The 15,842-nt window shown below is 43.2% G+C and overlaps 1 protein-coding gene and 1 long non-coding RNA gene across 2 annotated transcripts in view; one reads left to right on the plus strand and one right to left on the minus strand.

Moving 5' to 3' along the window:
• Nucleotides 1–2,744: 2,744 nt before the first annotated feature.
• LOC136008731 (uncharacterized) lies at nucleotides 2,745–4,455 on the minus strand. Its single transcript, XR_010610214.1, has 3 exons — nucleotides 4,247–4,455; nucleotides 3,820–4,023; nucleotides 2,745–2,841 (listed from the first exon to the last, which is right to left on the minus strand). It is a non-coding gene; the product is annotated as an uncharacterized LOC136008731 (long non-coding RNA).
• C2H8orf34 (chromosome 2 C8orf34 homolog) overlaps nucleotides 3,497–15,842 on the plus strand; it is a 154,560-nt gene continuing 142,214 nt past the window's right edge. Inside the window, exon 1 of the mRNA XM_065668407.1 lies at nucleotides 3,497–4,056. Coding sequence (XP_065524479.1) covers nucleotides 3,988–4,056 — 69 coding nt within the window. The 5' untranslated portion in view covers nucleotides 3,497–3,987. The remainder of the gene's footprint in view (nucleotides 4,057–15,842) is intronic.

Consider the following 15,842-nt stretch of genomic DNA (forward strand, 5'->3'; position numbering starts at 1 on the left):
GAAATGAGGATCATAAGAAGAGATTCAGAGTGGCCCTGCAGAGAAGGACTTGGGGGTGCTGGTTGATGAGAAAATGAACATGGGCTGGCAGTGTGCGCTCGCAGCCCAGAAAGCCAACCGTATCCTGGGCTGCATCAAAAGGAGCGTGACCAGCAGGTTGAAGGAGGTGATCCTGCCCCTCTACTCTGCTCTTGTGAGACCTCACCTGGAGTATTGTGTGCAGTTCTGGTGTCCTCAACATAAAAAGGACATGGAACTACTGGAACAAGTCCAGAGGAGGGCCACGAGGATGATCAGGGGAGTGGAGCACCTCCTGTATGAAGATAGGCTGAGGAAGTTGGGGCTGTTCAGCCTGGAGAAGAGAAGGGTGAGTGGAGACCTCGTAGCAGCCTTCCAGTATCTGAAGGGGGCCTATAGGGATGCTGGGGAGGGACTCTTCATCAGGGACTGTAGTGACAGGACAAGGGGTAATGGGTTAAAACTTAAACGGGGGAAGTTTAGATTGTATATAAGGAAGAAATTCTTTCCTGTTAGGGTGGTGAGGCACTGGAATCAGTTGCCCGGGGGGGTTGTGAGTGCTCCATCCCTGGCAGTGTTCAAGGCCAGGTTGGATGAAGCCTTGTGTGGGATGGTTTAGTGTGAGGTGTCCCTGCCTTTGGCAGGGGGGTTGGAACTAGATGATCTTGAGGTCCTTTCCAACCTTAACTATTCTATGATTCTACGTTTCTACGGAAACTTTATTACTTGGGTTGTAAAGTAATTGAGTATTTAGTTGCTCATACAAAAAAGATTGCTAAGAGTAATATAAATTTATGCATGGCCAAATCAGTAATTTTAATCCAAGAGATTTTTTTTTTTAAATCTGTGATCCTTTGGTATTGAAATGATATTTAAAAGACTGGTATTAATACCAGTTGTAAAAACCTACTTAAGATATCTTAATTAAATTTGATTTTTTTTTCCCCTGAATAACTGAGAGCACGGAAAGGACATACCCAGCTCTCTGTCTTAATTTGCAAATCACAGGTATTTATTGATAGCTCATCTTAGTGTGGCTTGTCTTAAATCTAACACGAGTTTTTGTGCTGAGAAAAAAAACGTGCTAACAAGGAAATTCCTTTTCCTATTCTATCATGTCACTGAGCCTATGCTTTACGCAGGAGACACCTGCACTCATACTTCAGCACTCAGAGAGCTTTCTGTCAGGGAGCTGCTGGAGACCTTCAACTAGGAAACAGTAACATTAAGCTCTTGGTAAGGAACTGTGTTCATGTCTCCCTGAAGTGCCTAATCCATATCAAAGGAAAACCTGTCAGTTAAGTGGTATGGGAGTTGTGGGATTAGAAGATGTGTCTGTTTAGAAAGCTAATTCTGCATTTGGCTGTGGAAGATTTCCCAGCCACAGTAGTATTGCTAGTGTGTCTTCCAAGCCAACTGGAAAGTCTAGGTTGTGTGTCCGGGTGAGAATTAAGAGAGGGAAAAGAAGGCCTGGGAAACAGTAAGCAAAAATGACAACAGATACCAGAAAGAGATACTCAAAAGCTATCTGGAAGTAGAGCTGGGGCAACCAGCTCTAGGTGACCCATCTATAGCGCCGGGCAAGACAAGTCCTTTCCAACCTCAATCACCTTGTGATTGGTGGGGGTATGGGAGGGGGAGAGAAAAAAAGAAAGGAAGAAAAACAAACCACAACCAACCCCCAAAGTTCTGAGGTTTTAACTGTGAGCTCTTGGGATCTAGCTAACTGCACAAAATGCAACCATAGACAGCTATTGTTATCTTTAAAACCTCCTTTAATAAGTTCTCTTTTTTATTTGTATTGCTGATGGTCTTGTTTGTTTTCTTCAGTCCTCTTACTGGTCAAATACAGCAGTAACAGTTTGCAGGTCATGGAGTGGTCAGCTCTGGAAGTACTGCTGCTTCGAAAAGTCAGGCTGTGTAGGGCTATACAAATGCATGTTCTCATTTCTGGATCACGGGAGGGAGGGAAGCATCATTTTGCAAAGTGGGAGACTTCTATTTATTGGAACAGTCTGGGTTCTGGTGAGATTTGTGAAATATTACAGACATCCTCATCTGATGGGAATCATCAGAACCACTACAGAGAACCTGCATCACCGGCAATTACCCTTATGATTTTATGATCCTCCTTACGCTGATTAAACTAGTTTAGCACCGTATTATTTAAGTGGCACCAGGCAAAGCAGCTGTACTTTGCTGGAGATGATATGCTGAAACTCTGAGCGGATATGAATTTTAGAAGACTACCTAAAAATCCAAATTTTAAAAGGCCATTTTTAGTGGCTGCTATGGAAAATAAACACTGCCTCACTGGGATTATTGGTTATTATTACTATTGCTTATGTTACAGGGTGCACTGCAAGCTCCCTTTTATGATACACTTACACCTGACATATTTCTAGGTAGAGGTGTGAGTTGTAGGTCAGTAAAGAGGACTCTGAAGTCAAACAACATTCTGCGGCCGTGGGAGCATTACTCACGATCTTTTGACTCCTGACAAAATTAAGAGTTTCCAAATCAGGAGAGGCTTGTACTCCTGCATTTGCAGCATACAGCTTGATTGGGAGCAGGCAGGCTGATTCAGTGAACATGCTGAATGTTCCCAATATTCTTCGCAGATGTTTTGTGCTTTTAAAAATTCCTATGAAAAATAAGTATGTGTTTTTCATTGTGGGTTTTTGTGTGGATTTTTTTTTCGTGTTTTTGTTGGTTTTTGGTGGTTTTTTTTTTTTTTTTTTAACAGGTGAATGCCGGTACAGCAGAATCAGTTACTGCAGAAGAACAGAAGTGTCAAACCCCAAGAAGCATGTTTCTGTTTGTCTAGAGAGAAAGATAAAAGCTGGTTATGACCCTGCCTCCAGAAAAGGTAGGGACCTAATTACCTGAAGTGCAGAAAGAATAAATACTGCTTCTTTGATGTAGCTATTAACTCACTGCTCCCTGAAGCCAGATGGAAATTTCTCATTTACTCCACCGGGTTTTTGGACAACAGCCCTTGGCTAGTTGAGGGAACTCAACACAACCTGAGACCACAGTGTGGCTACACACACCTACTGGAGTTGTTGTATCAAGATACTCAGTGTCTCTAATTGGGAATTTCATTTAATAAGAAACGGAGCATTTCAAGATTTAAAAGGCATTTAACAGGGAGGGAAGGCGCCGGCTGCAGTCCTTGCACCCCTGCTCGCTGACCGACTCCTTTCACTCCTCCCTGACCCTCCGCCCGCTCAAGTTTTCGAGTCCTCCCTACCCCGTGCGGCCCACGGCGCCCACCCGGGGGACTCCCAGCGCCGGGAAGCGAGGCCAGGTGGGGGCCCCGGAAAGCGGCGGCGCGCAGGCAGCGCTCGCGGTGCGCGGGTGCTCGGCCGCGGCAGGGAGCAGCCTGCCTCCGGCTCGGAGGCGGCAGAGCAGCCTCCGCCTCCCGCCCGCTCTCCTCCCCCTTCGCTCGCTCCCGCCTCGTGTGCGCCGGAGCCCGGGCGCCACCGGCCGCCGCGCCGGCAGAAGCCCCCAGGCGCTGGGCTCGGGAGCGGCGCTGTGCTGAGGGCGGCAGCTCCAGCCGCGGCTCTTCCCGGAACCGCGGCGCTGCCTGGCGCGCACGGACAGGCACAGACACGGACACAAGGCGCGGAGTGGCGCGGGCTCCGCGCTGCCTTTGCAGCTTTTCTCCTCCCTGCACCATGCTCCGCTCCAGGCAGCGCCCGCCTGCTGCTCCCTGAGGGGGACATACCCGCCGCCGCCCCGCGCCCAGTTAAGCGGGCGACTGACACTCGGCTACCCGTTCCCGCCCCCCCCGGTTACCTGAGTTAGCTCCGTCCCGGAGACTTCGGGCTGCCGCCCCTCCGCAGCGCCTCCCCCAGCTCCCGCCGTGGCAGCCTTCGGGCGGCGGGGAGTGAACCGCGAGCAGCCGGAGGGACTGCAGCCGCCGCCGGGGGAGAGGAGCTCCAGCCCCCGCCTCCGGAGCTCCTCATGGCGTCTCACCAGCAAACCAGGATCCAAGCCTACCTGGAAAAGAATAAGATCGGTCCCCTCTTCGAGGTAAGCTGCACACTTGCCGGCCGGCTCCTCCGCGGCGGGCAGCGGTGGGGGTGCCCCCGCGATGGCCGCGGTTCCCCGCGCAGCACAGGTGAGCGCAGGGGCGACGACAAGTTCGAGGCGCCGCTTCAGCGCCTGCCCGGCCGGGGAGGGGAGGACAGGGCACCTTCTGCCCTGCGCTGCCCTGCCCTACCCCTCCACGCGTGTGCCCTCGTGTCCCTTCTCCATGGGTGTCGGAGCTCCGCGCAGCCTTCCCTTCCCGGCCATCCCGCGGGCGAGCGGGACCCCTTGCCCCGCCACGGACGCGCCGCCTTCCGGTTCACATGCACCCGCGTGGAACAGGTGCCCCTTCGCCCTCCCACCAGCGGCCCCGTGCTCCGGAGGCGCCCGCTCAGTTCGCCTCGGCGGCCGCGGCGCCCCCCGCTGTGGGGCAGCGGCCGGGTCCCGGCTGACCGTCCCTGCACTGCCGGGGGAGGTGGCGCTCCCCAGGGTTCGCTGTCTCCAGGGCGGCAGCGCTGAGCAGCGAGCCGCGAGCGGGAGCAGAGGCGCTGTCCCTCCGAGAGCGGCTGAGCGGGGAGAGAGGTGGATGCTTCTCCACCGGGAAAGCCGGGCACTCGGGGGGAACGCTGTCCTGCGAACGGCCCGGGGCGATGGTGTTTTCTGAGGTTTTCATCTGCAGTCAGACACTTGGGAGCCGTATTTCTGCGATACAGTTTCTGTGGTCTCACAAAGACGCACTTGCTCGATTCGCAGATGCACAGATGTGCATATTTTACTATTTCTGTGCATAAGCTATGAATACTAAAGCAATCGTGATTATTACCATTTTATCTTCCTGTTTCTCATACAGTTTTTATATCTAAATGCACATATATTATACTCTGGCATTATTATCCCACGACACAAGTCTGCCTTTTTCAGTATTTAACTTGTTCTCGGTCAAGCTTACTATGTGCAAAATCTCTTTTATTCTGATGTGATGGATTCCATGTCTTCAGTGTATGTTTTGGGTAGCCAACCCTCATAGGAAAGGTTCAAATTTTCTTAAGAGATCTGCTCGCCAAGGGTCAGTTTTTGTATTTTGCGTGGGCTGAGGCTGTTGTGACAGGTTATGTTGGCTCAGTGTCAGAGGCGTTAGATATTTTGATTTTACAATGAATAAAAGCCCATTTGGTGGAATGGTAACTGGGTACTAGGGAGCAGGAGGTGATTTTTCTGGTTCTAGAATTCATAGAAACTGAAACATTTGTGCAGTTCAATTTCTGAATAAAAGCCTGTTCAATCAACACAGTTGCTAGGGCTCTATACGTAACTGACTCCCTTGTATTTCAATGGGAATTAAGTGCCTTGGGGTTGTTGAGGAGTTAGGCACCTGACAGCTGTCATTTTCTTCTAAATTTTCTTAACCCGTTGTTTTACACATTAAAATTCAAACAAGCTACTTGACATCACTGTTCTGAGTCACTGTCTTTTAACCAAGTTTCTTAGTAGTGTAAGAGCTCTATGTTTAAATAGTAGGATGCTTTAGTTATTAATAGTGGAGGAAAGAAAAGTTGTATTTGTTGCAAGGTTTCATGTATCACTGTATATTTCACTTACCACTGTAATGTAGGAATTTAGTTGATAGAAAGAATCTATGGAAGACTCTTCACATAACTGTGCAGGCTGTCCACAGGTTGTTAGTGCACTCCTGTGTAACCAGGAAGAAATTTTTTTTTTGTCAGATCAACTTAGACCAGAATACTAGAAAGTGGATTTAAGAGATAAGGCTGTAGCATTCATGTAGCTGTTGAAAGTTATTCTAATCATTAATACTGAAAAGAAGAGGATAGTAAATCTTATCACCTCCACTTCCTGATTAGTCATTTTAAATATGTATTTCTTTTTGGTGTTGCTTTTTTTTTGTTCTCAACACTTTTTTGAAGACGTACAACCTGTGCCTGATCTTGTAGCCCTCATTAATGGCAAGACACGTATTTGAAGTTGACAGAAATTGATTGAAAACTATGCATAGGGTGAAGCTTATGCCCTATACTAGTATTCCTATTATATATGCATTGTGGTGTATCAATAATACCATGTGGTGTTCAGTCAGACTGTATTGTGTTTGCGTGCCAAGTTTCTTGTAGTAGGGGGGCTACAGGGGTGGCTTCTGTGAGAAGCTGCTAGAAGCTTCCCCAGTGTCCAGGGGAGCCAATGCCAGCTGGCTCCGAGACGGACTTGCTGCTGGCCAAGGCTGAGCCCATCAGGGACAGTGGTGGAATAACATAGTTAAGAAGGGTGGAAAAGTTACTCTGCAACAGCAATTGCAGCTGGAAGGAGGAGTTGAGAATATGTGAGAAACAGCTCTGCAGATGCCATGGCCAGTGAAGAAGGAGGGGAGAAGGTGCTCCAGGCACTGGAGCAGAGGTTCTCCTGCAGCCTGTGGTGCAGCCCAAGATGAGGCAGGCTGTGCCCCTGCAGCTCGTGGAGGTCCTTGGTGGAGCAGATTCCACCTGCAGCCTGGGGTGGACCCCATGCCAAATCAGGATGTTGTCTGATGGAGGCTGTGATCCTGTGGGAAGCCCTTGCTGGAGCAGGCTCCTGTCAGGACCTGGGGCCCCATGGAGAGAAGAGCCCTGGCGGAGCACGTTTGCCACAGGACTTGTGACCCTGGAGGGGACCCAGGCTAGAGCAGTCTGTTCCTGAAGGGCTGCACTCCTTGGAAGGGACCAATGCTGGAGCAGTTTGTGAAGAATCTCAGCCCATGGAAAGGACACATACTGAATTTCATGGGGGACTGTCTTCTGTGGCAGGGATCCCATGCTGGAGCAGGGGAAGAGTGTGAGGAATCTTCCTCTGAGGAGGAAAGAGCCAGAAGAGACAATGTGTGATGAACTGACCGCAGTCCCTGTTCGCCATCCCTCTGCATCAGGAGGGGAGGAAGTAGAAAAATAGGAGTAAAGTTAAGCCAGGGAAGAAGTGGAGAGGTGGGGGGAAGGTGTTTTTAGGATTTGATTTTATTTCTCATTATCCTACTCTGATTTGACTGGTAGTAATTTCCCCAAGTCGAATCTGTTTTGCCTGTGACAGTAACCGATGAGTGTTTTCCTGTCCTTGATCCATGTTTTGTTTTTCTGTCCCCTGTCCAGCTAGTGAGGGGAGTGATAGACTGGCTTTGGTGGGTACCTGATGTCCAGCCAGGGTCAACCCACCACAGGTATATTCACTAATGTGTCAGATTTTTGTGTCTCTAAAAGTTCTGAAACATTAAGAAGAGACTTGTGCTTTGTCTATCATTCAGGAACAGCTAGCATTTTCTTCCACCACTTCTGGTTTTGATGCTAATTAATCACCACTCATCATGTTTTTCTGCAGTGAGTACTAATTTTCCAATGCCATGTCAGAACAGAGTGGACTTGGATTCAGTTTTCTGCAGTGTTATTTGCTGAGCAGGTTGTGACTATAATTGCTCAATATATGCTTCAAGCCAACATTTTAGGGAATGCATAGAATAATACAGGCTAATTGAGGGCAGTCACAGGAAAGAAGAAAGTGGAGAGAGGACGTGCAGGCTTTATGAGGCAAAGGCAGGGATGGTGATGCATAAACAGACCATGCTGCATACTTGCATAGTGAATGATCAGTAATCAGGAGGATTTTACTCCATTGGTCTTAGACAATTATGCAGGCACAGTTAGCTGGATTGTTTCCTGATAAGTACAATTCCCCTGCATTACAGGCAAGAGCAGTAGATACTCTTAGTTGCCATTGGTCATTATGTTCAAGTTGCTAGCAGTTTTCTTGGTAGTGTCTCTTTTTCTCCCTTCTGTCCTGTATTTGTGGCCTTCTGTTATTCTGTTACTGTTGTTAGGGCCTTTTGTATTTCATTAACCAGTGTATCCACTTAAGAACTTCCTGTTCTTTTGGATTTCATCTTTCGGACTTCATGTTGTTTTGTTGGGTTTTTTTGGTTTGTTTTTTTTTTTTTTTTTACCTTTGGTGCATGCTGCATATGAGGATGAGTTCAGTTTTATTTCTTTGCTGAAGTTTTGCATAGTTTGACACTTGAACATTTCTCTTTTACACAAATTAGAAAGATAATCCTTTCATGCAAGATGCAGGAAGACTGTAGGCCCTCCCTTGATTAAAAAAGTGTTTCAATCTAGATAAGAAAGGTAGGACTAACCTTCTGGAGAAAGAATTAATGAATTTAGTCTGACTCAGCAGACATCATTATACTCACTAGTGATACCTGTTAACAGATAGTAGGAAGTCCTCTCCACTCGGCTATGAATGGTAACACACAGACTCCCTTGATTCCAAACATATTTACTAGTTAAATTCTTATTTATGGCTTAGAGGTGGGATGGAAGGTGGGTGGGAATTACATCTGAGACTGTATCAATTTTCAGATTTAAGACAGATTGCAAAACAACTTCAACACTTCAGCCTCATTTCCCCCCGTTGAATGTAGGTCCTCAAATCATGCTTTTTTCAAAACTGTTACTTCTCTGCCATTTCATCTTACAGGTTTTTGTAGGTAAAATTCCTGTGAACCTACAGGTGGACTTCTAAATGCTCTAGGGTGTGCAGTTGTTAGTGCTCGCAGTAAGGTCTTAGGTTAACATGTGCTGGCTTATTCTATTCTATTCTATTCTATGTAGGTTTTGTGTGTTGTGGTTTTTTTTCTTGCTATTGGTTTGTTTGTTTTTTTTTTCTTTCACTTTGGAAAGCTCAGACATCTTTCTGTAAGAGATTATTGGCATCTGAGTTTACTGTGGTTAGACACCTAGTTTAGATTTGAGGAATGCCCTTTAGAAACGCCTCTTCTGGGATTTTTGTGGTAACATGTTGCATAGCACTACCTGATTTTTTTTAGATTTTTTTTTTTTTTACATTTAACTTGGAATGTATCAAGAATTCTAAATATGAATTATTTCAGCAGTGAAGCTTCACTGTTGGTTTTTTTTTTTTTTTCATCTTTCTAAAATGTGAACAGAAGGTGTATGCCTAAAATTGGCTGGGACAGAGTATTCAGAATCAGCACCCACTCATTTCTGTCTGAGTGAAGTATTGACCCACTTTGCATGTCAAGCATCTAATCCAACAAAATCTTTTTGTGTGCTGATAATCTCAATGAATAATCCTGGTGCCTGTGAGTATCCATACATCTAGACTTCTGCATTGCTGTACCCCTTTGGCATCCAGTTGTGTTGTCATTTTGGCAACCTGGCAGTTTCTGTGAATTTGAAAGCTGGATCAGCACTCTTAAGAACAGATTGCAATAAATCTACAAAGAGCTCTGAGATAAATTTAGTATTTTGGAATTCTCTTATTTATAGAACTGCAGCCAAAAAGCATCCCACAGGTACATGTTGTTATGCAAACCAAAAAAAAAAACCCTCCAAAAATCTCTTCTCAAAATAAACATACCAACCCCCTGGTTACCTAGGAATTTTTCTCAAAGTAATGTGGGTTGAGAGCTATAATTTTTATTTTTAAACAACACAAAGGCTGTGTTCATATTACTACACTTAACCTCCATTTCTTTTAACAGAAAAAATTCCTGAAGTAAAATAATATGATTTTTTTTATTTATTTATTATGTGTTTTTTCTAAATGAGATTGCACTATCTTATACCAGGACTTCCATTATTTAATTTAAATAAAATAATTATCCTTCTGACTTAAAACGTCCTAATGCACATGTTTGGTGGCTAACAGTAATTACAGCGCACCTTGTGATTTAGTCAAAATTCGAGAGTGAATTTTGGAGTTTTAACCTTTTGAAGCAATATTTGCCCTCAATTCTTAAATACACAAATAAATACACATGCTCAACTTTAGTATCTCATTTACAAGCTTGATTCCTCAGTTTTCAGCTGCAATATCTGCAACATGAGTGATAGGGATGCTCTCAAAGAATTGCTTTCTTTTGAGCTTGCTCAAATAATCTTCTGTTTTATTTTGGTATTATACTTAATTGGTTAGACTCTTGCAAGCATGAAAAGGTCTATTCTGGATGATGTGAATTTGCTCAGAGAAGTATTTAATTTCAGGTAGCTAGATGGAGCCTTTGCAGACTATTGTTTTGGTACTTTGACATTAGGAGTATCATTTTAGGTACTACCTGATTACCCAGTTACATTGTTTCAACTTGGCAGTCCCTCTTTTCTGTTTTCCAGAGGATGTGTGGAAACCAGCAGTGACCTAGGAGTGCCGCAGTGTTACACAGTGGGGAGTATGGAATCATATATAAGTTCTAATTTTGTTTGGTTGCCAACTACAGTAGGACTTTGTGATAACCTTGATGTGCACTGAAGTAAAAGACCTACTAAAGGGGAATCAGAGTCAAATGGAAAAAAATGGGGTAGAGATGTCCTTTGCTTTTCAGAGAATTAACTGTGCATTCCGATAGTTGATTTGGTAAAATTGTCTTTAAAGGAAATGAAAAAGTCTAATTAAAACTGTAGACAGACTCTTTTCTACAAACTGCCATGGACAATGGCTTTATCCTTTTTGCTTGGATTTTATGGTGACCAACAAGATGCAAAAGTTGACAGAGATTTCCTTGTGCATGGGGCATTCACAGTTTCTCTCCTGTGGAATCTGGGTTTAAGAAAAGAGGTTGCTCCTTAATAAGAAAAATCACGTTTTGCCCTTGCTACCTGGCCAGTCTCAACATTTGAACGAACTTGTGTTTTTGTGATGTCTACTCCTCTGTGAATTGGTCTGAAATTGTTGAAGGTTTAAAAAAATACTGGAAAGAGACAGAGAAAGAGGTCACAGATAGAGGCATGCATTTGTGTGGTCACAAACATAGGTGTTACTCACACAAGCCTTGTTTCCACAGTGGAAAAACATAACTTTCAGGAAAGTGAAACATGAACTCTCTTAATTGCTCTTAAAAAAAAAAAAAAAAAAAAACCAACAAAACAAAACAAATTCCTTCTGGGTACAAGACTCACAAAGAAATAAAACTCAACGTTAAATTCTTTGTCACATGGTAAAATAATTGAGGGATGGTGTCTTAGAGTACAGAATGATAAAATGAAAGAATCATAATAACTTCCTTTTGTTACATTAACATTTAGTGTTTTTAAACTCTCAAAATGACAATTACTTTACTTTCTGAGAGGAGAGCAGAAGGCAGACATGGCTGCCATAAAAATTACCTGGGAAAATGAGCGGTAGTTCTCAATTGAGTTGCTCTCACCATCATGTAGCAGCAGATCCTGACTGCTCAATGCTAAAGTCTAGAGCTAGCCGATGTTTAAAAATAAAATTAGTCTAATGTCTTTGCTCTAGGATATGCACTAAGACAATGATGACTTTGATTTTTTGTTTGGCAACCCTGTAGTAATGAATCACTGTGGCTCAAATAAGCTGCATTACTGTTGTTCTTTTTTCTTTATCTTATATCACATTATCACTCTTCCAAGTTTTGGATGATATTTAATGGATGGTGTTAATTAAACCTGAAATAAGCTCTTTGACTGTTTAGTTTCTTTTGATTAATCCAGTCTTTTGGTACAAAGGACAAATGTAAATGTCAAATATTAAATAGAAAACTTTAATGGCTTTAACTCATTCTTTAATTTTTTCTAATGGATTCTTTGCTGCTACTGAGTTATACTTTTCCAAGTGGGCTACATTCTGTCATCTCCTGAGTCAGCACAGTCTCAGATTTCTGGTTGTTTTGAAGCTTCTGAGAGGGAAAGGGGGCAGCTAGTACCTTAACCAGCATTTTTTCTGTACATGGTGCGCTGCTTTACTGTTCTGGAGCAAATGGTTTTCTTAGCTACTTTATCTTGGCGTTGGCTAAAAAGACATACCTAGAAAGACACCTCTAATTGCTTGCTTTTAAAAGGCTTACTTTGTACGTGGAAACATTAAAAAGTTGCGTTAGAAACATAATATTTAAGAGCATGGGTTTTTACAGTTCACCTCTAATTTTGAAGGTTTAATTAATACTCTTTCCTTTTTCTCAATGTTTTTTCTTCCCACTTGGTACTTTCCTTTTTCTTTCTTGTTTATATAAATGAAGAGAGGGACACCAGTAATTTCTCATTTTAATTTGTCTAGGGATTTGTTTTTTAATTGTGATTTTTTTTTTTTTTTGTCTCACAATTATTTTTTTTTTTTGGGGGGGGGAAACATATGCTTTTGTGTGAGTGAGGGGTAATGGAGATACATTGTCATCTTTGGACTTGACAGATGGTCTCAGGCATTTTTCTGTTCACCAGCTTTTGGAACTACCCAAATGCCTTAGTGTGTGTAATATCTAGATAAACATGAGGAGTTATTAGCTGTATTCTGTATTATCCCCCTTGCATGAATGCACACTTTCTTATTCGCCTAGTTAAGCGTGAAAGAGGTATATTCTGTGTTAAGAGAAGATGTTTCTCTGCCTGAAACTTGGAGAAACAGTTAAAACCCGGTTGAAAGCAAAATATTTTTTAAATAGAATTGTTAGGATGCTGGCTAAGGCAGTGTGCTGTTTTAGACATTCCTGAAAGTGACGAAAAGCAACACTTATTTGATAGGAAGAATGATTCAGAAGTTTAATTCTAGGACATAGGAAAAGACCATGATCACTTGAAATGCGCACCTATGCCTTTGCCAGGACAACCCAACATCCATATCTATGCTCAGTAAAGAGAGTAATAACCTTTAAAAAAGCTAGCAACAGACGTTTTTGGAACTTCACCACTGAACAAGTGCAAAATCCGGAAAAACTAGTAAAACGCTTAAATGAGGTGTGTTGTCATCCTGGTCATACCAGAGAGGGACAAATCATGGCAATGTGCTGGGGCTTGGCCTTTGCTTACAGAGCCCTGTTCAACACTCTCCAGCACCTTCAAAGGGAAAAAGATGTTTCTGGATCTGATGGCAAAGCAACAGACAACACAGCTACTCCAACTCCAAATACAGCAGCTACACCAACCCCAGTGACAAGTACAGCAGCTACTCAAACTCTGACTACAACAGACAATGCAGCTACTCCAACTCCAAGTACAGCAGCTACTCAAACCCTGACACCAACAGACAGCGCAGTTGCTGGTGCTACTCAGCCCCCAAGCACAGCGGCTGCAGCAATCTCGACAACAGATACTGCAGCTAAACCAAAGGACCAATTCATGCCAATATTGGTTTTCCCTGTACGCAAGGGGAAAAGCAAACAAGGCACAAAAAGCAACCCTTACAGTGAAGAAAGATGAAGAACCAATGCACTTACTACACATGGGACAACATCTGATCAAGAGTTATTATTGTGTAGATCAGAGGAAGATGAAGAAGAAGAGGGGACTTCTTGACTCCGGACCTCAACTGAGCTACGGAATATGCAAAAAGATTTTACCCGAAAGATTTCGATGGCCTAAACTTTTACGTCAGGTTCTGTATGCCATGCTATGTTAATTTCTCCATTGGCTATGCAGTTTCACTGAATACCTATTTTTAGTTCCATCCAAAAGTGTTCAGGAAGAGTCATTAGAATGAAGTTATGATGCCCCTCTGGTTTTGCTCTTGGCTTAGGCAGTTTTCTTTTCATAGTCGTGTAAAATTCAAGCATTATTTTTGCATTAAACATAGGGTTTTCAGTGAAATACCTCAGTTATGAACATAATTTCACATAACAGTGAGGAAATATGTTACAATTCTGGGAAATGCCCATACAAAATGAAGAATACATGGGAACTCACTTACCCATCGTTGAGTAGAAAGCTATTTTACATTAGCTACCTCTTACAAAATTTCTGTTCATGTGGAGAATGGAAATTGTTACCTTCTTTTGTATTTATATGAATCATTCTTTCTCTCTCCTCATTTTGCCAGCTCCCTGCGTTATTCAATGAGTAAAATCACTCTATTCATGCACCAGATTTCTCTGTAGCAGCCGGAACAATATGGTTATCAAGCTCTTTTGTTGGCTTCTGGAGGAGCTGTTTCTGGGGCAGAAATAAGAAGCGTTTGGGTCTTTCAGTTGTGTTGGAGGTGTTTTAACTGAATCATTCCCCCTCTCATAGCTGGTTTTACCACAGACACTCTGGTGATTTAGTACTACTCCGAACTGCAGGTTGTGAAGCTGATCTAATAGACAGTTGCTGCAGGTTCTTTTCATCTTCATTGCTGACTGCCCATTCCGGCTGTCCTTATTCCAGAACTGACAGTTGCCTCATACTACAGTTACCCAGTTTAGGAAGATGAAATAGAAGAAAAGGAAGTCTACAAAGGGAAAGCGTTTAGTTGGTTTAGCTCAGTGGGTTGCCAGGTGGTCTGATGAGGAGCTTGGTATTGACTCATGAGAGAAAATGTGGGTGGCCAGAGGGTGAGAGGAAGGAGAGGAGCATGGCTGCCTTTTTCTCTGGTAGCAAGTTGCTATATGGGCATAAGTGATCTCCAAATTACTCCATGAATTCTAACTAATTGCTCAGCCCTAATTGCTAATTGCTCAACCCCAGAAACTTGCGTGCTTAAGTTAGCTTCTTATGGATCTTCCCTTTTAAAAGTGCAGCTCTCCATAGGTAGGAGAATGCATGGACCTTTCCAGTCCCTTCTGTGAAGGAGCAGAAGAGGGAATTAAATAATTAGGGAGGATGGCCTAATGAATTAGGAGGAAATGGACCATATGAATACACTGAACGTGAAGTGAGAATGGATTGGAAATGGAAGAAGATGGCATGATGAAGATTAATACTACATTGCCAACACATTATTTTTCCTTTTTTTTTTTTTCCCCTATAATCTCAGTCCCTATAATCAAATGGTTACTTGGGATCTGTACTTTCTTTTTTATAAAAAAAGGTTCTGGTGCTTGTGTTTGCTGAGAATTTCTCACCCTTCAGTCATATTCTCAGCATATAAGAGTATGTTCACATAAAAAGAAAGAAAATATAAGAACATGTAACTTTTATATATATATATAACTTTTTATATATATATATATAACTTCTTATCGTCTAAAGAAATGTGCATGTTTTGCAGTGTCTAATTCCTAGTACTTGATCTTGCAATACTGCTTAGATATAGATTTGCCAGGGAGTTAAAGTTGTCCTTAGCACTACTATTAATACTGGTTGCTGTGCCACAAACTCCATCAAGATTGCATTACACTACAAATTGATAGGCATTGTGTCTCTGCTGACATTTGTATGGGTGGGGAGGTAAACTGACAACTGTGAAGAGTCCCTCTGATCAGGTATCTGTACCAAAGAAAGGAATTCTGAATGATGAGTTCTGTGTTTCTTCTGGTGTATTAATTCGGGAAAGCTGCTCTGTATTGTTGATAGGAGAATATATACTAGAAGCCTAAATAAGTGGAAGCTGGCTCTTCTGGAAACTTGGGATATGGTTCATAGAACTGAAGGAAGGTTAGTTTCGTCTGTAAATCACCTTAGGAGAGAACTTGTGGATAGGGCAGTTAGAAAATAATTTTGTGAGACAGATTCTGTGACAGTTTTATAGAGATGGAACTGGGGGCACAGGTGTGAGTAAGGCTACAGTTTTATTCGAAGGAGAAGAAAGAGACAGGATAAGGTTACTGGATTTCTGTGATTGGGTTTACTGTGATTTCTCAGACTAAAAAGTGTGTGTCCATGTGCATGTACCATGCAATGTGTATAGATGCTCTGAAGCCTTGGAACACACCTGAGAATCCCATGTACACAGGACAGAGATCCTGCATTGAAGAGGTAGGTGTTATGTGTTCCTGTTCAGACATACTGTATTAGCTGCACATGTCCAAGCCAGTTGGGCATGACATGCTCAATACACCCAGTGTTACTTGGGTATTCATCTTCATAAAC

This window comes from Lathamus discolor, chromosome 2 (genome assembly GCF_037157495.1).
Source record: "Lathamus discolor isolate bLatDis1 chromosome 2, bLatDis1.hap1, whole genome shotgun sequence".
In the NCBI taxonomy this organism is placed as follows: domain Eukaryota; kingdom Metazoa; phylum Chordata; class Aves; order Psittaciformes; family Psittacidae; genus Lathamus; species Lathamus discolor.